Here is a 22,473-nt window from a genome sequence, read left to right on the forward strand (position 1 = left end):
GAAATGTGTGGACAGGAGTGTCATTGGGTCCAGCGAGCCCAGCTGAATTGGCAAGTTCTGTGTTCAGTGAGAGATCTTACCCCAGACGATAAGGTGGAGAGTGGTTGAGGAAGCCAACACTGACCTCTGGCTTGCACTCACATGTGCACACATACAGACACACACTGTCTTAGTTAGGGATTTATTGCTGCGAAGAGACACCATGACCACAGCAACTCTTATAAATTAAAACATTTAATTGAGGGGGCTCATTTATAGTTTCAGAAGTTCAGTCCATTATCATCATGGTGGAGAGCATGGTGGCAGGCAGGCAGATGTGATGCTGGAGCTGAGAGTGCTACATCTTGACTCAGAGGCAACAGGAAGTCAACTGACTCACTGGGAGGTATCCTGAGCATAGGAAACCTCAAAGCCCGCCTCTACACTGACACATTTCATCCAACAAGGCCACACCTCCTAATAGGACCATTCCTTATGAGCTTTTGGGGGCCAAACACATCCAAACTACCACAGATACATACACATAAAGGATAAAATAAAAAAATGAAATCTCTGTAAAGAGACAAAGCAGTCAGTATAACAAGACAATCAAACAGACCCTAAAATAACTATAATATGATTAATACTGAAACAGATCTAATGGAAAAGATGAACAGTATGCATGTACAGATGAGAAACCTCAGCAGGATAGAAGAATTACTTTATAATGGTGATGGGGGTTGGGGTGGGAGAGAGCAGAGCAGGTAGAGGTGTTTGCTGCAAAAGCCTTGTGACCTGAGTTTAATCTCCAGAACATATGTAAAAGCTGGGAGGAGAGAACGCACTCTGCAAAGCTGTCCTCTCCTCCACACCTATGCAGTACACACAACAACAATAATAATGGTAATGATAATAATAATTAGCTGCATGTAAAATTTTTTAAGGAATCAAATGGTTTGTTGGATATGAAAATAAAACCAAGGTATGGTAACATTGGCAGCCAAGTTAAGAATCCATGAACTTGAAGATATTTTAATGAAAATTAACCAACCCAAACTCAAAGATAAAAATGAATAAAACAAGAAAGGCTCTCTTTAAGAGTTGTGGGACAATGTCAGATGGGCTAACATGCTCATTGTTGAAATGCCAAGAGGAGAAAAAGAAGAAAATAGAGGAGATAATGTCTAGGAGTTTCCCCCCAAATAATGAAATTACAGTTAAGCCCAGATCCAAGATACTCTAAAAACTTAGACAGGATCCAAAACAGAATTATAATAGGTCATTGTCAAACAGCTGAAAAACAAAGATAGAAAAAAGCTTGAGGTGGTCAAGTGGGTGGGGTATTTCCACCGAGGACAAAAGATCTATAAAGTACAAGCATCCAAGCCAAAGACAAGCACATGAACTGTTAAGATGCTGAAAAGAAAAGAAAACACACAAAACCCTTGTCCCTCTGTGGGCTGGGGAGGTGGCTCAGTGGCCTGAGTGTGGACCCCAGCAGTCATCTAAAAGCCGAGTGGCATGCATCGGTGGCCCCACTGTTGGGAGGCAGGGACAGGAGGATTGCTGAGGCTTACTGGTCGACCAGTCCAGCCATTGCAGTGGGCTCTCTGTGGTGGTATTGTGTTCCCCAAAATATTGTGCACCCTAATAAACTTATCTGGGGTCAGAGACAGAACAGCTACAATATTAAACATAGAAGTTAGGCAGTGGTAGCACACACCTTTAATCCTAGCATTCCAGAGGCAGAAATCCATCTGTTCAAGGATACAGCCAAGCATGGTGACTCACGCCTTTAATCCCAGAACGTGAGCCTTTAATCCCAGGGAGTGATGGTAGAAAGCAGAAAGTATATAAGGCGTGAGGGCCAGAAACTAGAAGCATTTGGCTGGTTAAGCATTTGGCTGGTTAAGCATTTGGCTGGTTAAGCTTTTAGGTTTTGAGCAGCACAGTTCAGTTGAGAGCCATTGGGATGAGGACACAGAGGCTTCCAGTCTGAGGAAATCAGCTGAGAAGTTGGCCAGGTGAGGTTAGCTGTGGCTTGTTCTGTCTCTCTGGTCTTCCAGTGTTCACCCCAATAACTGGCCTCAGGTTCGATTTTATTAATAAGAACTTTTAAGATTCATACAACAGCTCTCAGTTGAGTGAGAGACACCATCCCCCAAAATGAGGTATCGAGTGACTGAGGAAGACACTGGTGCTGCCCTCCAGCCTCTGTGTGCACAAGCGTCGTGCATCAGTTACTTTTCTGTTGTTCTGATAAAGCACCGTGACCAAGACAACACAGAGAAAGAGAATTTGTTTGTCTTACTGTTCCCGAGGGTTAAAAGTTGTCGTGGTGGAGAACTACCGCAGCGAGCCACGGGACGCTGAGAGTTCACACCCTTTACCATTGGCGCAAAGCAGAAGGAGCAAGCAGGAAGTGGAAAGAATCTCCAAGTCTCAAAGGCCAGCTCCAGTGACACACTTCCTCCAACAAGGCCACACCTGAACTTCCCCAACAGCACCACCAGCTGGGACCCAGTGTTCAAGTGCAGAATCCTATGGGGACATTCTCACCCAGACCACCAGGAGTAAGCACACATAACTTGTCCCTCCAGCACTGGGCCCACTGAGAACACTTCTCAGATGTGAAGGAAAAATAGTTTTCACACACACACACACACACACACACACACACACACACACACACATAACCAAACCAAACCAAACCAAACCAAACAAACCGAATGAGGTCATCATCACCAGACCTACAATACTCGAAATGTGAAGAAGTTCCTCAGGCAGGACTATATTATGCAGACATATATAATTTACCCCCTCAAAATTAGGAATAATGAGAATGAGGGTAGATATAAAAGTCCGGCTTCCATATCTTCATTCACACTGAGAGATAACTGTCCAAGGAAAGAATATACACATAGTCGTTTGCAAACTTTTAGCATCTTTAGAAACAAATGGCAGCAGCACCAGAGAAGGGACGACAAACTGGACGTCACTGTCCTAGGACTTTTTTTTTTCTTTTCGAGACAGGATCTCTCTCTATTATGTATCCCTGGCTGTCCTGAGACTCACTCTGTAGACCAGGCTGGTCTCGAACTCACAGAGATCTGCCTGCCTCTGCCTCTCAAATGCTGGGATTAAAGGCATGTGCTACCACACCCCACTGAGATTCTTAAACTGCATATAAACCAGGTATATATCAAAGCAACCATTAACTTTTTAAAAGATATATCAATAACAATCTAGTTGTGGGAATAATAAAACATAACCCCAAACCAAACACATGAAAGAAAGACATTTTGGATAGAACTAGTGAAGCTAAAACAACTAGCAAGATGGAAGACTTGGACTCACCATGAGATTGCATTAAATGGGGAATTGCCAATTAGATGAACAAACACACGAGATCTTACTCTGTGCTAAATACAAAAATGTAAGACAAACATATGAGCAGAATGATAGAGTAATAAGGTAGAAAAGGCGGTTCTTTAAAATGCTCTGGTACCCATGTTACTGCCAGAGTAAACTGATAAGCAATAGGTATCACTAGGGACAATATCTATTATGAATAACACAGATGTTATACGTGTGTGACAAAAAGGAATCAGTTCTCCAGCAGACATAACATTCTAATTTAAATGTATTTAACTACACAAAAATGGATGGAAACAGACAAATCCACAATTAAAGTTGGAGATGGCAGTCAACACAACAAAAGCAGAGAAAGTCATTAAGGACAAGGAGAACATGAACACTGCTGTCAATCAATTTCACGTAACAGACATTTACAGAACACCTCCTCAAACGACAGCTTAAGTCAACATTTCCAGAACACACAGGTCACTTTTCAACACACTTCATGCTACAAGATGCTAAACAGGTTTAAATAAACATAAAAGACCCGATATAAAGTGATGTGTGCAATGTGACTACAGGGAAATTAAAATATAAGTTAATAGCAGGATAGTATTGATAACTTCCAATAACTGAAAATTAAACACTTCATTCTTAAAATAATCAATAGATTAAAGAGAAAGTGACAGGGAAAAGTAAACATATTTTAAATCAAAATAAAAATATAAGATATCAAAATTTATGGAATAAAACTAAACAATAATTAGAAAAAATTAAAACATTAAATGATTTTACATGAAAGTGAATTCACTTGAGTTTTTTGTGTGTTTTACAACAGAGTCTCACCCCATAGTCCAGGCTAGTCTAGAACTCCCTGCATAGCCCAGGCTGGTCTCAAAGTCATGATAATCCTCAGTTTCCCAAGAGCTTGTAGTATAGGCATGAACTACTTATACCTGACTAAATAGATTTTTAATCAGTGACTTGTTTTCATACAAAGAGTAAAAAGAGAAAGAATAAGAAGCTCTAAATCAATTTTTAAAAAAATCAATAAAATTGAAAATAGAAATGTGACAAGGGAGAGAAAACAACAACTGCTTAAAGAGAAGAAAATCTACATACAAAATACCAATGAATCTTGGCACACTACCCAGAAAAACGAAAGAAAATTCCAGGTACCCACATAGGGAATGAGAGAGAGAACATCATCACAGACCCTACAGATGCTAAGATGAAGTAAAGAAATATGGAAAACTTTAAGCTCATAAGTTCAAATTTCTGGATGAAATTCAGAGTAAAAGAAGAGAGGAAACATTTCCCACCTCATTGTATGAGAACAAATGTTGCCCCAACACCAAAATCAGAGAAAGATATTATAAGTAAAAAGCCTTAAAGACCACTAACATTTATAAATTGGAATATGGAATCCACAACAAAACAGCAATTCTCAATGTGTTTTGAAATTGTGGTGAAGTATATTACACTGGCTAGGACCTATGGGTGACAATGGACATCTTCACACTTTTCCTAGGTCTGACAGGGAAAGTCTGTAGTGTTTACAGGATGAAAGTCTGCTATGGTATTTGAAAATAAAGCAACAGGAAACCCACCACATTTGCGGACTAAGGAGAAAAAAAACACAATATGATATTGAAACAAACCAAAATGTCTAATAAAATTCAAAATACTTTCATGATAAAATTCTCAGCAAACTAGCAGTGGAAAGGAACTCTCTTGATCTGATGGAACTTTCTACATCTTATTGCGAACACTACATACTCTCTCTCTCTAAGACCTAGAAAAGTGTGAAGATGTCCATTGTCACCTATAGGTCCTAGCTAGTATGATAACATTGCGGATGAAAGGGGTATAGATTGGAAATCAGGAAACAAAATGGTCTCTAAGCCTAGATTATACATTTATATCCACAAGGAGCCCCAAAGAACCTGCCATAAAAACTACTAGAATAAATGACTTCAATAACTTCTCATGACAAAAGATTCACACACAAAACTACAGTCATGTTTTTGAAAAGAAGTAATGAATGATTGGAAACTGCAGGAGTACTGTAAGAGAAGCCACATAAATAAGAAATATGAATCATGTTCATGGATTAGAAAAATAAATATTAGTAGGACATTTATTATTTCTAATTTTATTTGTGAACTCAGGACAAGCTATCAATATGCCACAGCAAATTGGAACAATTTTGAGAAAAAAATAACAAGTCCGGTCTATCACTTGTTTGGAGATGGCTACAAAAGCAGTTATTACCACGGCATTGCAGTGTTGGGGGAGGCGGGGCGTATCAAGGAATGGAACATCACTGCGAGTCCAGGGCTGTGTCTACACATGTATGGCCAATTTTCTACAAAACAACGCAACAGAAACTGTTCAGCCTTATAAACAAATGGTGCTGGAATATTTGGCCTTTATCTGTGAATCCAAAAAAGTAAACTTGATCCCTGAATGTCACATCATATACAAAAGTAAAGTTTGAAAACCAAGTCTAGTGGTGTCTCTCTGGAGTTGATGCTACCCAAGAGGCTGAAGTGACACTAGGGACCTGAGACCAACCTGGGGGGAAGCAGATAACCCAGAGATAGAATACTTGCTTAGCATTTCTGCTGGCTTCAGTCTCCTGTAACACATACACATGCACATACACATACACACACCTGCACACACACACACACACACACACACACACACACACACACACACCTATAAAAGTACAGAAGAGCCTGTGCCTTGGAAACAGAGTTTCTCCCAGGTGTCAGTGCGACATCCACAGACTGTCCACAGGTCAGACAACAGAAGCAACTGCAGTGGACCCTTGAGAGGAAATGCTGCAGGCAACAATTCTAACCACAAAAGAACACAAATCAAGGTGAACAGCAATAGTAGCTCCCAACACTCTGGAAGTTTTAAATGTTCTTTCTAGATTCTTATGGCAGTGGACTGCAAAGGGAAATCATAAAATATGTGTGAAATAATAATAAAATAGTGCATATAAAACTCTATAGAACACAGCTAAGATAGTGTTAGAGGAACATGTGTAGCATGCATGAGGCCCTGGTGTTTGACTTAGCATCATATAAAACTGGGCGTGCTGGGATTAAAGGCATGTGCCACCACCGCTTGACTCATAAGTGGATTCTAGATATAAAGCAAAGAACAATCAGACTGCAACCCACAGAACCAGGGAGGCTACATAGCAGGGGAGATCCTAGGATGACTGTGGCTTATAATACGTTTTTGGTTTTACTCAATTACTGGGCAAGCCTCAATAAAAACATTTTACTATTAGGATAAGAATTTATAGTGTATCAAGCTGATAATAGAAAAATAAATAAAAATGAAAAAAAAAAACCCAAACTAGGTGTGGTGGCCCACATCTGTACTCCTAGCACTCAGGAGGTGGGAGCTACACAGTGAGTTTGAGGTCTACCTTCTCTGTAATTGACTGACTAGCTGAATAACTAACTAAACCAGTAAGCCTCTAGGAATGTATCCTGTACTTATATTCCATGTAGTACGTGGAAGAGCATATGCTCACTCACAACTGGTAAAGGTGACCTTAGCAGGAACGAGGGTCTTTGCAGGTGTGTTTATGGCTCTCCAGTTGAGATCAGCCTGGATCAGCTAAGTGGGCCCCAACTCCAGGGGCAGGTGTCCCCGTGAGAGAAAAGATGCAGGGCAGAAGGCGATGAGGAGATGGGGCAGAGACTAGTGAGGCAGCTGCCAGCCAAGGGACGTGGGGGACTGCCGAAAGCCACCAAGAACCAGAGAGGCCTCTGGAAAGACCCAGCCTGCCAGCCCTTTGACTGGGCACATCTGGAAACTCGGAGGGCATGGCCAGGCACAGAAGAACCCAAAGGACAGAATAAGATGTTCTCATTCTAAGACACCCATTTTGTGATCATTTATTACAGAATCCACAGTAAACTACTATGCTCTACCACGTCATCCCTCACAGCATTCCTTGTGGTTGGACAGGACTTGAAATCCCAAGAGAATCAATAAAATTCAATATGGCGGAAGCCCATGCTGCTACAGAAAACTCTGAACCTGCAGGGAATGCCCTCTGACATGGCACCAACCAGAAACACACGCTAAAGGAAGTGGGAGGGCTTATTAGGGACAACGAGAAAAGATTGGACAAGCAGAGCAAAACCCACAGGGAGACCATTGCAGACCGGGGTAAGATGCTGCCTGCTCTCGGGCCCACAAGACAGCCTGGGAGGACTAGGGGGCAGAGTCCCTTGGGGGACACAGCTGGCCAGAGGCAAGCTCACACAGAGGGCCAGATCAGCTTCCCCTGCCCTCGCTGTCCTCCCTTCTTCCCAGTGAGGAAGTTCAAGGCCGGTATCCTGGAAAAGGACAGCGTAGAGCATGGCGGAGAAGGCAGAGAAGCCGCTCAGCATAAGCTCGGGGCGAAGCGGTTTTGTGTGAAGGTAAGGCACAAAACAGTCCGTACAGTGACGCCGTTTCCGTGAGAAAGGAAAGTCACGGGTTCTGTGCACTAATGCTGTGTGAACACACACGAAGGTGACGTCCATGGAAGCAGCTGTGTTGATTTCCACTGTGTACCAGTCTCTACCTTTGGAAGTTTGAACCATTTTCAAAGTAGAAACATTTTATTTACATTCAAAACTACAATCTTTAATTTTTTAAAGTCCATTATTAATGATCTTTCCAAGGCCCTGTTTGCAATAATAGTTAACAACAACAATAACAAAAGTCCTAGCCAGCGGCTGGGCTCCGAGATCCCGCAAACTCACCTGTCAGGTAATGCCTGCAACACTGTGGGCATCAGCACTCCCGAGATGGCCTTGTAGAGGATGGAGTCACACACGCCCACGATGTTCACCACCGTGGAGGAGCCAAGCACGGGCAGCATGTGGGGTGGCATTCCTTGCCAAAAGTGCAGAAGGAAACTTTGAACCTGCATTGACCCACAGAGAGAGGAGCGATCAGACAGAGCCTTGCAACCCCACCTCCAGAGCACAGGCTGCGGCACCCGAGTCTACTTCCGGTGGCAGTGGGAGCCGCCCCAGCTTGGGATGCTGTGGGGACTTCTGCCCACTGCCCGCACTTGCACATGCCCACTGTTGGACACCTGTCTGCCCTGCAGCCTGGTGTTGGACTCCCTCACTGTAAGCTGAACTCCGAGAGCCAGTTAAGGAGGGAGGATTGGACACTGTTGTTGTCATTTGTTTTTGTTTGTTTCTTTTAATAAAAGGTCGGAACACTAGCACCCGCTGTTCTTTGAGCCCCCTGGTGGCTCCTGGGTGTTCCAGGAAGGAAGGGGAAAGATATGGCAGTTACAGGTTCAGAGTGCAAGAAGTGTTTGCTACCTGCAAAATTCTCCTAAGTCAATACGTGTGCCAAAAACCTGGACAAAGTGCAAGGACTTTTCATATCCTCAACCCCCATTTTCTCAAGTGCCTGGTGTCCTGGAATAACAGGTGGTGACACATGGGCAGGAAGAGAGGAGGACACCTTTGTCACCAGGACCCTGAGCAGTACTCTGCTGGGTGCTCATAGTGGAGTCCTTGTAAGCGTGGTGACAGCAGGAACTCCAGGCTTCTTGTGGATAAGCAAATGGCTGCAGGAATGTCCCAAGCGGAGAGTCCTTGGGGACCCCACATCCACAACTTTTAGGGCGTGGTTTAGGAAGAAGGTAGAGGAATAAGACAAGGGAAAGGAGACAGAAAAAGGTAACCTTATAGACACAATAACACCCCCAATTTGAGAAGCCCGTCAGGAAGCTGGGAGCATCCAGCCCCGGATGTCTACAGGGCTGACTTGAGTTCTCACGCTCCCCAAGATAGGCATCTCAACTCCACATGGAGCGTTTTCCAGGCTGCTAAGTCCCATAAACCAGTACTGACTCAGCGTGGGAGCCATAACCTGGCCTTAGTGCTTTGGAGCTAGAATTTTTATTTTTATTATTTTTATTTTTACTAAGTGCCTCCCTGTGTGCCAGAGGCATTGTAGAGTTCTCCCATATGACATTGCTGCTGCTGCTAGAACCCAGGACCTTACTCCCACTTGCAGAGTTACCGAGTTCGCCGCCCGGAGCCAGGCAGCAATCCAAAGAAGGAGGTAGAGCTTGGGTCCTCCCACCAACAGTCTTGGGCTCCGTTTGCTTCTTCCGTGGTAGCTGGGGTTCTGGCTTGCTCCCTGGGCCCACGTCTTGCTCTGCTACTGCTACTCCACAGCTTTCTGTCTCTGCCTGATGGTCTGCACCACCCTGCAGACCCCTGCCAGGACCAGGTCCCAGATCCCAGCTTACTGCGGGGCATTGACCTCTAGCCAGGCACTAACCTCACCTCTCCACTGTAAGAAGCCCTGCTTATCCACTCCTAAGAGCCGGCAGAGTCTGAGTCCATCTGCTCTCCTTGGCTCGGCTTGCGTTCAGCCCTACCCCCATTTTCTATAAGCTGCCAGCTTCTAGTGAAAAGTATGGAAAAGATCGGAGACTGGGTAGGATAAAACAAGTCCACCGAGAGACTTCAGTGGACGTCCGTCTGTTAGAAGCCTGCGCAAGCCACACAAGGAACCCTTTTCAGTCCCCAAGTTCTGGGCAGCTATTGCATCAAGTGTGCTCTCCACTGTAAGCTCCCTTCCTTCTCTGTTTATGTCATTGAATGTCCAATGGTCCCCACTTTTCTGAGAAGGAAAAGGAAGGAGAGAGAACGGGGGGGGGGGGATTTAAGTGTTGAGATCTGGAGGCCAGCTGTGAAATGGGACAAGGACAGACAGCTGCCCTGACCTCCCTCTAGACTGGATAGGAAGGCAGGAACGTAAAGAGCTGAGGTTCGTGGCTTGATTGGTTGGGCAGAGGGTCCCATCAATGTTAAACTTGGGGGGAACAGGGCAGGGAATTAAGAGCTCTGGTTAAGCCATGTAAAATCAGGTCGATGGAACGTGATGCTCAGAACTGAGCGTGAGAGCCAGCAGCCCTTTCAAGGTGGACGTAATAATGATTTCTATCTATTATTAGGATGAAATAAGATGACTTATGTAAAATGCCTGGCATCGTGTAGCATTGGATAAATGGAAACTTAGTATTAGACAAAGGAGGAGTTCGGGGAAGTGTTCATAGTCCTTGCTAGTGGTTTCAGTGAAAGGATCAGGCAAATGATGAAGTCTCTTATGCTTTCATCCCTTCTGCCAGGGAAGAGTCAGATTTTTAAAAATTATTCAATTTACTTTTATTATTTTCTATGTGTAAGTATTTTGCCTGAATGTACATCTGTGTACCACATGCTTGCCTGGTGCCCAAGGATGTGGTGAATCTCCATGTGGGTGCTGGGAATCGAACTCAGGTCCTTTGCAACAATAAGTGCTCTTAACCATTAAGCCAACTCTCCAGTCCCCTGATTTTTAACAGAACACCTAAGCAGGATTATTTTTTTAAAATCTCTTTTCCATGTCCATGTTTAGTTTACAGCAAATACACGGACAACATGTAGAAAGATGTCTAATGATGTGCCGTTGAGTGCTTAGTTTGCATGGCACTGGAAAGTGCTTAGTAAAGCAATAGCTACTGAATGTCTGTCACCTATTATGTTCTAGTACAAAGTTGGACACTTTACACACACTCTGTAGTATATACCCCAGTTTTGCTATGAGATCATTATAATTGCCAAATTTTTTGGCAACAGTAGAAAGTAAGGCTCAGAGGCAGAAAATGCTTTTGGTCAAAGTCACAGGCTAATAAATGATGGCTTGAGAATTCAAACGTGGGGCTTTGGGACTCCCTGGCTCATTGTGATATACTTGCGAGGAGTTCCCTCCATGTGAATTTTGCTTGGCAATGTTCTACATGAGCTGCACCCATCTCTCCAACCATCCCCCACCTATCAATCCAAACACCCACTTACGCACCCAATCAGTATGTACCAAGAGTCTGAGAGTTCAGCCAGCTAGGATGAGCAGTGAACAAGATGAACAAGATCTCGTCCTGTGGAGGTTATGTCGGAATGCTGGGGAAAACAATCCATTTACTGGTGACTTTCCTTAGCTGGAGGAGAAGCCATGCCACCAGAAGTAAAATACCGCCCTTCATTCTGTTACGGCTGGGTGGATCCCTGCTTCTTTCTGTGGTGGCTTCCATGGTGGCTAGGGGGACTGAACCATGTCTTGCTCAGGCACTTTAAAGGCGGTCAGGAGAATAGAAAGGACACTAAAGGTGTCAGATAGCTAAAGGGTTAGTCACAGCTTTGGTCTACACCAGCTGTGTGACCTTGGACACGTCGCTTGTTCTCTGGATGCCTGGATAGCTAATAATAGCCAGCATCTGTGAGACCACTCTCAGTTCATAACTGTGCATCTCCTCCTTCTGCTAATCCCGTGAATCATATGGGCAGGGGTGCTGGTTTATTTTCTTGGCTGAGAAACTGATGCTTGCAATGTGGAGCCAAGTCTTGAATGTGTTTTTCTCCTAGGGCGCTTTGTCCCCAGGAAGTTCCCAAAGCCCTGTGTGTTCCACAGTCTGCTCTCTGGTTTGCAAGCCTTTCCTTCTCCCCTGTAAGTCTGTGTATCACATATCTCTCTAAAGTGAGTCAACAATATACGGCAACATTTGATAACATTTGATGGCAGGGAAATGAAATGATGGGAATGAGGTTTGAATTAAATCAAGTTGCATGGGATAGGGAGATTGTCACAGTAACTGTGGGGGCTCACACATACTCCTCAAACCCATTGCATTAAGAAGGAGCCCACTCTTGTCAATCACACAATGGTGATGTGTCTTAGTCCTAAGATGACAAGGTTAAGAACGGGGCATGACTTCCCCATAGCCCTTTCACCCAGCCATGAACAACAGGGCTCTGGAACTCTAGGCCACACCCTAGAAGAAGCCTGGGTCCCTAAAGCATCCCTAGCCACCAATCTTTCAACTAAAGAGCATCCATATTAGACTGTGACATGACTAAGGGAAAAGCTTCCAGGAAGCTGAGACTTGGGCTTTTTTGTTGTAGCAGCCAGGGTCGTCTCAACTATTTGTAACACATTCTTTGCTGATTTCAGCAATGTTTTAAACTTAAAAAAACAACAACACTGAAATGGACACTTCAGTGATTTGGGAGAATTTGGAGGACATTTTAGAGATGTGGGCACAAAAGTTGAGAGAAGAAAGAAGGGTCTTTACCAAGGCACTGCCGTCCCTTCTGGTGCTGTCTACAGAAGCAGGCCACGGGAAAGACACAGCAGACATGCTGTTGCCTGACCAAACGTACAGAAGGAATCTCTGGGATATTTCCCACCAGGCCACAGGGTTTGTAGTTCACTGAGAGCTCACTTCTCCTCCCTCTGATTAAACACACATATCCAACTCCCAGGTGCCGCCGCTGCCGCCGCTGATTCTGACCGAAAGGCGCCATCTTTAAATATCAAGGTCAGGGGAGATAAGGTTTTGTGGCAAGAGGATTTTCGTATCCCTCTAGTCAAACAGATGCCTCAATTCTCTTTTGCTTTTCCCTTTCCGTTCTTTTCTTGAATACAATATTCTAAAGCAGAAATAAAGCAGACTTCTCGCATTTAAAGAGGGCCCTGCTGATGAAATTTGGGGGAAATGGAGACCAGGCCTTGAGGGAGGGGGAGAGCAATCACCCCAAAGGCAATAAGGTGGATGGTCTCAGGAAAATATTGAAATCAAAATATTATTTAGCTTCTCAGAATCCATATGTGTAGGTGTGCTGATGTGCTGGCAAGATGGCCTTCTTAATGTGCCATTCTCTAGTCAAATCAAGGAAAATCCAGTGCCACCTGATGTGCACGTGACCTCTGTAGGATGGGAATGAGAGCAGTGCCTGGCTGGTAGCATTGCTGTGAAGGGATGTGGACCAGTGGCTGCCAAGGGCTGCTGGACACCAGGCCCTGCTCCTGTCGGGAGCTCTTGAGTAGGAATGGGTGTGAATTCAATATTTTAACAGAGTATCCATAGCATAATGCTGTTGACCTACCTCATCAAAGTTGGCTCTTATGACAGTGTCCAGTATTCTCTGACAGTGCGTTCTGTACATCATAATAAAAGTCGACACCTGCGGGGTGAGTGAAGGATCAATGACAGAGGAAGACAATATACAGTGTGGTTGCCCTGGCAACATTCCGTCGGATGCATGGACTTCACCTTACAGCCATGCATTGGAGAGGCCTGAAGGGCAACGATAGCCCCGAAGTGACCTGTTCTCTGTGCCTTGGGTGCTCTGTGCTCCCATGGCACCCAGACACCACCCCACAGTACAAAAGCACTGCACTCTGCCTTCACCTTCCACCCTGAGACTCTGGAATCCCGGAAGGTTAAAATGACGTGGTCTTCACACTCATGTGTCTGAAGCACTACAGAGTACTTAGCACATGGTACAGTGGGGCTGAGGGGACTAAGTTCCCCTTGTGGCTAAGACACTGGAAAAATAGACCCCAGTGCATCATTTGTGTATGTGCCTCTGCAAAAGTCACCATATGCATTTGGGAATTCTTTGAAATCCATGAGGGAGGGAGGGAGGGAGGGAGGGAGGGAGGGAGGGAGGGAGGGAGGGAGGGAGGGCAATCATCCCCTGCAATCACTTCGGATGAGGTTACCTTTTCCTCAGGAAGACTGGCTGGCAGATTCAGGTCTTTGACATTCGGAAAGTCTGGCAACAATGTCCCAAGCTTGGACCGGGGAGAATAGGCCACCGTCTGTTTGGTCACTTCCCTCTTGCCTGTCTCGCTCACCCAGGCAGCTCCTTTCTTTGAATACATCACATCATAATACTGGGAGCTTTCCTTCACTGCTATCCCATAGTAATGGTACCTGGGCCGCCGAGAAAGACACAGAGAAGAGCACACACGCATCATTATTAGCTGGGGATTTCCTGGTTTGGAGGATGCTGTCCAAAACCAAGGATGGCTGGACACATCCAACCTGGGGCTAAAAGAGTTAATCTCCTATAAGGCCTGACACCCCTGAAATCTACAATTAAGCCTAAGTTCTGTGTTGCTAGTCATCAATCAGGCAGGTAAAAATAACTCAAATTGCCTCCTACAGAAAATGTTAAGTCAAATACTTTGCAAAGCAAAAAAGGGATGAGAAATTTTCCATTTATACCCGATCTCTAATGTCTACCAAATACCTTCCCAAGGGTACCTAACACTTGAGTGGGCCCCCTCTGTGGGGATCCAGACAGCAGAATGTGTTCATATATCACCAATTAAAATTTACCTGGCCATGATTATCTTCTTCAGTAAAGGCTAGTCTCGGAGACCTCTGACCGTTCAATTTTTATTTTATTATTATTTATTTTGAGACTAGGTTTGACTGTATAGCCCCGCCTGGCCTGGAACTTGCTATTTAGACCAGGCTGGCCTCAAACTCTCAGACACCCGCCTCAGAGCTGCCTCCCACGTGCTGGGTTGAAGATGTGAACCTCCACACCCAGCATAAGCTGTAATTTTAAGAAGATACATTCAGTGCATCACGAGTACCAAAGACCAGAAATTTCTTCTTAACTCACAATGGGCATAATCGCAGACATCTTTCAGTTACAACTGAGGAGAGCTGAAGGAAGCTGCATTTGTTGTTGGTGGAGGTGGTGGGGTTTTTTGTTTTTTTGTTTTCTTTCTTTTTTTTGGTACTTTAGCTAACAATCTATTTAGGCTCTGAACACTTTGCAAAGTACTTTATTCACATTAATTTGAAAATAACTTTCTGAAATGAGGATTGATGCGATCATCCTAAAGATGAGAAAATGGAAAAAGAAAAAAGGCAAGCAATTTGCTCAAGGACATAGAGCATTTTCAGGTAAGAACAGGTTGCCGGCCAGTCCGTTTGCCTACACAGTCGCTGTGCAGACTAACAGCAAACAGGATGTGTATCAGAATTACTTTTGGAGTTTAATAAACATGCAGATTCCTAGACCCCTTCCCAGAACCCACTGACTCAGAACGTCTGAGAACGGGGCCCACGAGTCAGCTGTGAAGTGAACAGTGCAGGCAACTCTGAAGGCCACCAGCTTGAGGTCCAAGGCAAGAAGGACTTGACACACATTAGCTTATTTCACAAAACCCCCATGAGGCTAGAAGAAAACTCACACTTCACATTTTACAGCAAGGAAACTAAGGTCTAGAGAATTAAGTGATGCACCCAAGACCAACCAAGTGAGTAGGCAGCAGAGGGGGGGATTTGAAGCACTAATGGACTTTGCAGCCCTAGGTCAGTGATTCCTAAGCTTTATTCACACTAAGAATCACTCACAGAGCACATGGCAGCATCCTGACCCCCAAGATTCCGATTTAGTGGGTCTGGGGTGGAGTTTCACAGTGAAATGGCAATGGTTCAGTCATCATGGGCCTTAATCTCAGACACACTGGACAACACATCAGCTACTTTTTCTCCAGCCACAGAAACGTGGTGAAGGGTCCAAGGAAGCATTTTGAGTCTTGGGAAAGGTGTTCACCGGGAGGGAGAGATGGGTGCATGTAACCTTCCCTTTTACAGCCCCCTTCCTGCTGGTACCATTCTGTGAAATTTCTGCCCAGTGGGCAGCTCGCCTCCATCTGCATGCCTCCTGGGATGAAGAACTCAGGCCCTCCGAAGGCAGCCCAGTTCATTTTCAGCCGATGTAGTTATACCAGAAAGTTCTTTGTGTTGAGTTAATATCTACCGTCTGGACCTTCTACTTCCCAACTGTCGTGTAACTGCCTTTCCCTCTGCGGGCACTCTGTGGGGGAGGGGCTGGTACCAGTGGCTCCACAGGCACCTTCTGGGGGGAAGACAGTTATAGCACACCACGTTAGCTTCCAAATGTTCCTTATAACTGCTTAAAGTCAAGATAGTCATGTCTTAATATGACATTATGGAATATTTACATCACTATAAGATAGAACAGCTTACTTCTTGATTAATCCATGCATGTTGCTGAGATCTGTAGTTACAGTAAAGCTACTGTTCTGCTCTGGTCCCCTCTTGGTTTTGCTAGTTTGGTTCTGGAGGGAGTGTCAACACTCCTCACCAGACATGTTTGATCTATCAAAGTAGCTTTGCAGAGGGATTTGGGGAGGCCACGCTGCAGCAAGGGACATCTGCAGCTTGAAGCATCTTGATGCCTTTAGATTGGCTGAGGATGTGAACAACATGGAAGAATCCTTATGGAAGTGATAGAATATGGCTCTGAGTGTGCAGAACTTCAAAAACAGATGCTAACATGTAGGTTAAAGAAAAAAAGAAGGACAAGGAGAAAAGCAGGCTCTCTCAGAGAGGACGGTTCTCCAAGTGCATGCAGGGTGGAAATTATGCATGTTCTATTTCTACTCTTAGGTTTTCCACATTTATCAACTCTACTATTCCTACTCTTCTTAGATATCAGAAATTATGTATTAGGTTCTCCAAAGGCCGCAGGCTAGACAAAAGTTTCCATACATTTCCACCCATTCAGCATCCATTTAATCAGCCCTCCCACCCCATCTTGAAAATGTCTTGCTGTGTAACTCAGGTGGCTAGCCTTTAAATTCATGTGGCCTCAAACTCCTGCCTCCTGCCTCAGCCTCCAAAGTCCTGGGATGATGGGCAGAGCCACCATGTGTGGCTCAAATCTGGCCCAACCAAGATTTTGAATTATCGAGTTCGTGATCGCCAGCGAACAATTAAGAATCTAATTTTTGCGTTCTTTCCTTCCTGAAGTTACAACCTTATTTTTAAACAAAATAACAGATTTTTTCTTTATAAATAAAGGAAGTTTGTTCTTCAATGTAGTGACCCTGGGAAATAAATCATTGAGAAATTATCTTAAGATGTCCTTTATTTATTCAAAATTTTTCTGGACAGTCCTTTGGATTTTTTAAGAGCTTCTGATACACACACACACACACACACACACACACACACACACACACACACGGACATGGACACAGACACGGAGACACAGACAGACACACAGACACATATGCACAAAGACATAGACAGACAGACGTGCACAGAGACATACTGAGACACAAACAGGCAGACACATAGACACAGACAGACAAATACTCACACACCCATACTCATTTTCAGACTTTACCAAAAAAAATAAAAAGGTTTTCCCAAGTTTGATGATGTGTTTTCTTCCCCTCCCGTTCCCAAAGCCAGACTTTTCATTGGATGATAAGAACGTCTGGTCCCAAGCCAGCCCTGGTGGCACAGGCCTGTGATCACAGTGGTTAGGGCGAGCAGGAGTTCAAAGCCTTCTTCTGCCCTGTGTCCAGTTTGAAGCCAGCTTGGTCTATCCAAACCCTTGTGTCATCATATAAAGTGAACCAGTGAAAACCCAGGGTGTACAGCTCAGAGGCCAGTGAGTCACGGGGCCTCAGCTTCTCAGGGTAACAATGTGGATGTTGTGCTTTATAGCCTCCCCCAAGACAAGACTTTTCAGTCCTATATGGTGATTTAAGGTTTTTCTTTTTAAAGGTTTTGATGTCTGCTAGCTCATTGTGCTGCCTGCTCAGGGTGGTCAAAGGTCTAGAATGCTGCCTAAGAAGAAGGCACCCTCTAGTGGAGCGGCGGTGCACATTAGCATAATAAAGGTTCTTAGAAGTCTCCAGTAAAGGGAGCTGTTGAACTGGGACTGGCCAAACTTCTGTGGCCACCTCCCTCTCCCAAGGGACACTGCCTGGCCCAAAATATACTGAGAGGTAAATCCTGTTATCTCTGATGGAGTCGGACAGCTGGGCCCCTTTCTGGTGCACACCTGGGAGACAGGTGTCCTTGTGGTCCTTACTTGCTCTGCTCTTAAGTGTCAGTACCTCCAGGAGACCTCGCCAAACCCACCCCCTTCCTATTCTCTCCTGCGACCTGAAGTCTTTTCATGTCTGTCTTACACATCAGAATGTTCCTGGCAAGCCAGGCAGGATGAGACCTATAATCTCAGTATTTGAGAGGCCCAGGCAAGTCAAGTTTACAGAGGAGGAACCTGTCTCAGACAAGAAAAGTGAAACAAATGTTGGCAGGCTGGTTGAAAACCCTAAGGTGGGGGAGGAACCTCCTGCCTCTCCCCCACTTTGTTGGAGATGGCTTGTGTCTGTGGCCTACTGCATTCTATCAGAGCAGAGGTTACTCAACCTGGAGATGGTCTAAGTCCTGGGACTCCTGGAAAATATGCATAGATTGCTTTACAAAGAACGCTTGAGGACAGCGTGGCACAGGTCACACGGCAACCAGCAACTGGGCCAAAGGTCCCAGGCCTTCTGATGGCCAGCCGCTCTCTCCGGAGGGTCCCGAGAGAGAGCCCGGCTGTCACGGAGCTCCTCCATGTCCCCCCCCAGGCCCAGAGGTGAGAGAGAGCCCGGCTGTCACGGAGCTCCTCCAGGTCCCCCTCAGAGGTGAGAGAGAGCCCGGCTGTCACGGAGCTCCTCCATGTCCCCCTCAGAGGTGAGAGAGAGCCCGGCTGTCACGGAGCTCCTCCATGTCCCCCCCAGGCCCAGAGGTGAGAGCTGTGAGGGCCGTGAGTGCTGTGAGAGCGGAGGCGGCTTGGTGCTTACTTTGACTGTCCTCGGGTCCCGAGTCTTCTGGTGGTCAGCTGGGGGAACTGCTGCCTTATGATCTGTAAGACAACGCGAGAGCCAGTTGTCAGAAAATGTGTGGGAGCGGGGTGGGGTGGAGGGATGGGGGGCATGAGGGGAGGAAACAGGCCCTGTCTGTACAGCAACACAAGAGCCAGTTACCCCATAGGAAAAGGGTGGTGGAGGTGCTGTGACCGAAGGAGGCAAACAGGCCCGGGTGCACTGGCTTGCTAGGAGTCTTGGACACCCTAGAGAAGACTCCTGCTGTGTGTGAGGGGGCGGGGGTGGGTGGGCAGGGGGACAGTGTTTTGATGGTTGTGGGGCTCAGATCCTGAGGGGACATCACTGGGCTGTGGTGCTTGTAGTTACAGCAGAAGAGAGCCAAGGCTGGTCTAAAGTACACCAATCCCGCTCTGCCTGCCGTCATACCTGGAGCCACACCCACCGTCGGCTCTGCAACTAACCCTTTGAAGCATCCCTCTTTCATCAGTACGAGTTGGCCCCTTTCCTCCCCACATTTCCCTACGAGAATGCAAGGTCACCCACATTTTACAGGCTTCCATCTCTGAAGACAACATTTGGGCTTCTGAGCAAGATCCCTCTGCTCAGAGGCCTCCTGGGACCAAGCTGTGTCCAGTATCAGGGGCAGCTTCACGTCTTTGTACTTGGTCTCACCTGAGAGCATCCGGGGCTGAGCCTGCTCCCCACAGTGGGGTGCAACCTCAAGGCTTTCCCTCTTCATCCCCTAGCATTTGTTTTCACGCACACCAGGGCTCTCACCGACTTAACTCATCCGTGCAATAAGCAGACACTGTGAACCTGTGAGCTGCTGGGACTTGACCTACTCCATCTCTCTGTGCCTTGGTTTCCTTCTGTGATATCTAAGGACTCAGGGAGTTGTGTAGTCTGCCCGTAACTGGAGGGACAATTGGTGGTGATGTCACCTCAACTAGGATCAGTTCAGTGGGACAGAAAGAAGTGAAGAGAGAGTGAGATTAGATCTTAGAGGGGTAGCATGAGGATTGCCCACTTTGGCACATTAAGGAACTGAGGACCTTGAGGGTGGAGAATACACAGGCAGCCTTGCCTCATCTCAAGGTGGGGGAGAGAGGAGACAGCGCACACGATGCTCAGAGAACCCAGTTCGAGAACATCATAAAACCACTTGGGGAGGGAAACAAGACTTTATAAACGTGATTTCGTGGGCTCGTGGGCATGGCTTACTGGGTAAAGTGCATACTATGCATATGAGGACCTGAGTTCAGATCTGAAATGCTCATGTAAAATGCTGTGCATGGTGGCACTCAAGGGCCTATAATCCCAGGGTTAGGGACATGGAGATAGAAGGACTGGGGGGGGGGGGCTTGCTAGCCAGCCAATCTAGCCTAACTAGAGAGCGCTAGATCCCAGTGAAAGACCCTACCTCAAAAGGTGAGGTGGAGCGCGGTGGAGATGCCACTTGACGTGGATCTCTGTCTCCCACACTCATGCACATAAACACACATAAGAAACAGTGGTAACTAAAATGATCCCATCATTCTCTGAACTACGTAAGGTGCCACTTCGGTAGCCAGTCATCTGTGTGCCCTGGGATGTCATGTCCTGTGTGAAATGCTGTGTCGGAGCCTGGGTCACTGGTACTGCTCCTGAAATCCCTTCTCCTGGTACGCAGCCTAAGCCTACGAGAAGGTTTAATGGCCTAACAGCCTCACATTTGTGTCAGCCCATGACCGGGCCCTCCAGAGGCTCATCATGTGACCAGCTATGGAGTAAGGATCCAAAGCAGATGTTAACAATGGTTAAGTATGAACACGAGTGCTGGCCAGGACAGACAGAAGAACGAAACCTTAATATTGAGTCAAGAGTTTATGCTGGTTGAAAGAAGGTCATGATTTGGGTTCTGAGTTTCCTAATCACCCAAGAAAACAAGATAACCATAGTGATACAGAAGTCCCAGCATCCACCAGGATACACTCATTTCTCAGGAAAAGCAGGGCCTCTCTTGTGTTTAGCCTCGGGAAATTTCTCCTGTGCAATTGGGTACAGCAGTGATGCTCTGTTGAGTCCTCTAACATTAGCAGATGCTAGGAAAAGACAACACTTGGTGCAGTTAAGACTGTAGTGAAATGCCAGCAAGACGGTTCTCTGAGTAAGTAAATAAACACACTTGCCATCAGCCTGATGACCTTCAGCTCCCATCCCCAGGCCCACGCAGTGGAAGGAGCAAGTTGCCCTCTGGCCTCCACATGTGTGCTAAGGCATGTATATATGTGTATACATGTATATATGAGCATGTATATGCTTATGTGCATACACACTAAACAAGCATAATAAAATATTTTTCAATCTATAGTACAACTCAGCATCTTCAGATTGTCAGGGATCCTATTAGTACAAATGTTCCTCCAAAGCAGGTTTTTTTTTTTTCTTTTTCCTCTGAAGCAGTTTTACAATATATGTCAGGAGCCACAAAATACTCAAACTTTCTGATCTATTAATTCTAAGAAAGCCTCCTAAAGTAATGTGTGGGTCTTTTAATAAGAGAAAAATGAGAAACATCATGAATGCCTCATAGCAGGGAGCTGGCTAAGTATATGCTATCTATACATTCAATAGTATTCACATTGCCATAAAGGATGGTCCCCAAACCTCTTACCACGTCATATCAAAGCTGCTTTGATGTGGTACCAGGCAGACTCACACGTTAAATTCTAGCTATAATTTTTGCTTGTAAAGACACAAGAATGAGCAGATTATGTGGAGAACTAAACTGAATTCTCTGGGGCGCTTGGGCTGTGGTTAGGACAAAAACAGCTTCCGTGATCCCTGCTGTCTTACACTGTTTATACAGAAAGAGAAGAATTTTCTTGTTGGAAGTAGTCCTGATTGACAAAGTTGAGGATAATCTCACAAGATGCATTCCAAATCGACCAGAATGTCACAGCCCAGGGTTTTCTCTCTCTTTAAAATGTAAACCACTCTCTGCTCCCTGTAAATCATCTCCAAAAGAGAAATCAGCGTTTGGTTTGGTTGCTAAGCCTCATTATTACTTGATTGAGGAGGCTGGCTGGGTTCTGAAGCCCTGTTCTGTTTGTGCCCATGGTATCCCACACAACATCCACAGAGCAGACTGGCAAACCTTTGGCTGGAAAACAGGACCTCAGGTTTGTCTACAGACAAGCCACAGGCCACCGGGACATGGGGACAGGCTTCCCAGTCATTGGTTCTCCCTCCATGAGTCAATACGAGTGACAGTCCAAGTCCTTGTCATTCTTTGCCTGGTCATGACACAAGCTTGGGAATTCACTGACCAGTTTGACCTAAGATTCCCTCCTTTGCGAGTCGCTTGACCTTCCCCCCGGGAATATCTTGCGTATTGGGATGGCGCCTTCATCATCTTTGTGACCCCTTGTCACCTGCGCATTTTCCCAAGACAGCATGGAGTCCTCACTGTCCCCCAACCCCGTCGTCTCAGTGATCCTCCCCTGTGGACCAGCTGCGTCTCAACGCCCCTTCCGTCTCTGCTCCAGCCATGTGATCTCTCACCTGAACCACAGACACATCCTCCCAACAGGATGCCCTTCACCAGTCCAGCCTCCTCCA

The 22,473-nt window shown here is 45.7% G+C and overlaps 1 protein-coding gene across 6 annotated transcripts in view; it reads right to left on the bottom strand.

The window, feature by feature from the left end:
* Rfx4 (regulatory factor X4) overlaps positions 1-22,473 on the bottom strand; it is a 154,480-nt gene that overhangs the window by 60,727 nt on the left and 71,280 nt on the right. For 5 of the 6 annotated variants that reach the window (XM_006986974.3, XM_042263156.2, XM_076554462.1 and 2 more), the window contains 4 exons: positions 18,850-18,911; positions 13,936-14,149; positions 13,317-13,394; positions 8,121-8,284 (listed from right to left, as the gene is read on the bottom strand). In XM_006986974.3, the coding sequence (XP_006987036.1) occupies positions 8,121-8,284; positions 13,317-13,394; positions 13,936-14,149; positions 18,850-18,911 (518 nt within the window). Of the gene's footprint in view, positions 1-8,120; positions 8,285-13,316; positions 13,395-13,935; positions 14,150-15,850; positions 16,049-18,849; positions 18,912-22,473 lie in introns of those variants that run through there. The other variant, XM_006986975.4, reaches the window with a different exon arrangement.

The sequence above is a fragment of the Peromyscus maniculatus genome, chromosome 18 (assembly GCF_049852395.1).
Source record: "Peromyscus maniculatus bairdii isolate BWxNUB_F1_BW_parent chromosome 18, HU_Pman_BW_mat_3.1, whole genome shotgun sequence".
Lineage (NCBI taxonomy): Eukaryota > Metazoa > Chordata > Mammalia > Rodentia > Cricetidae > Peromyscus > Peromyscus maniculatus.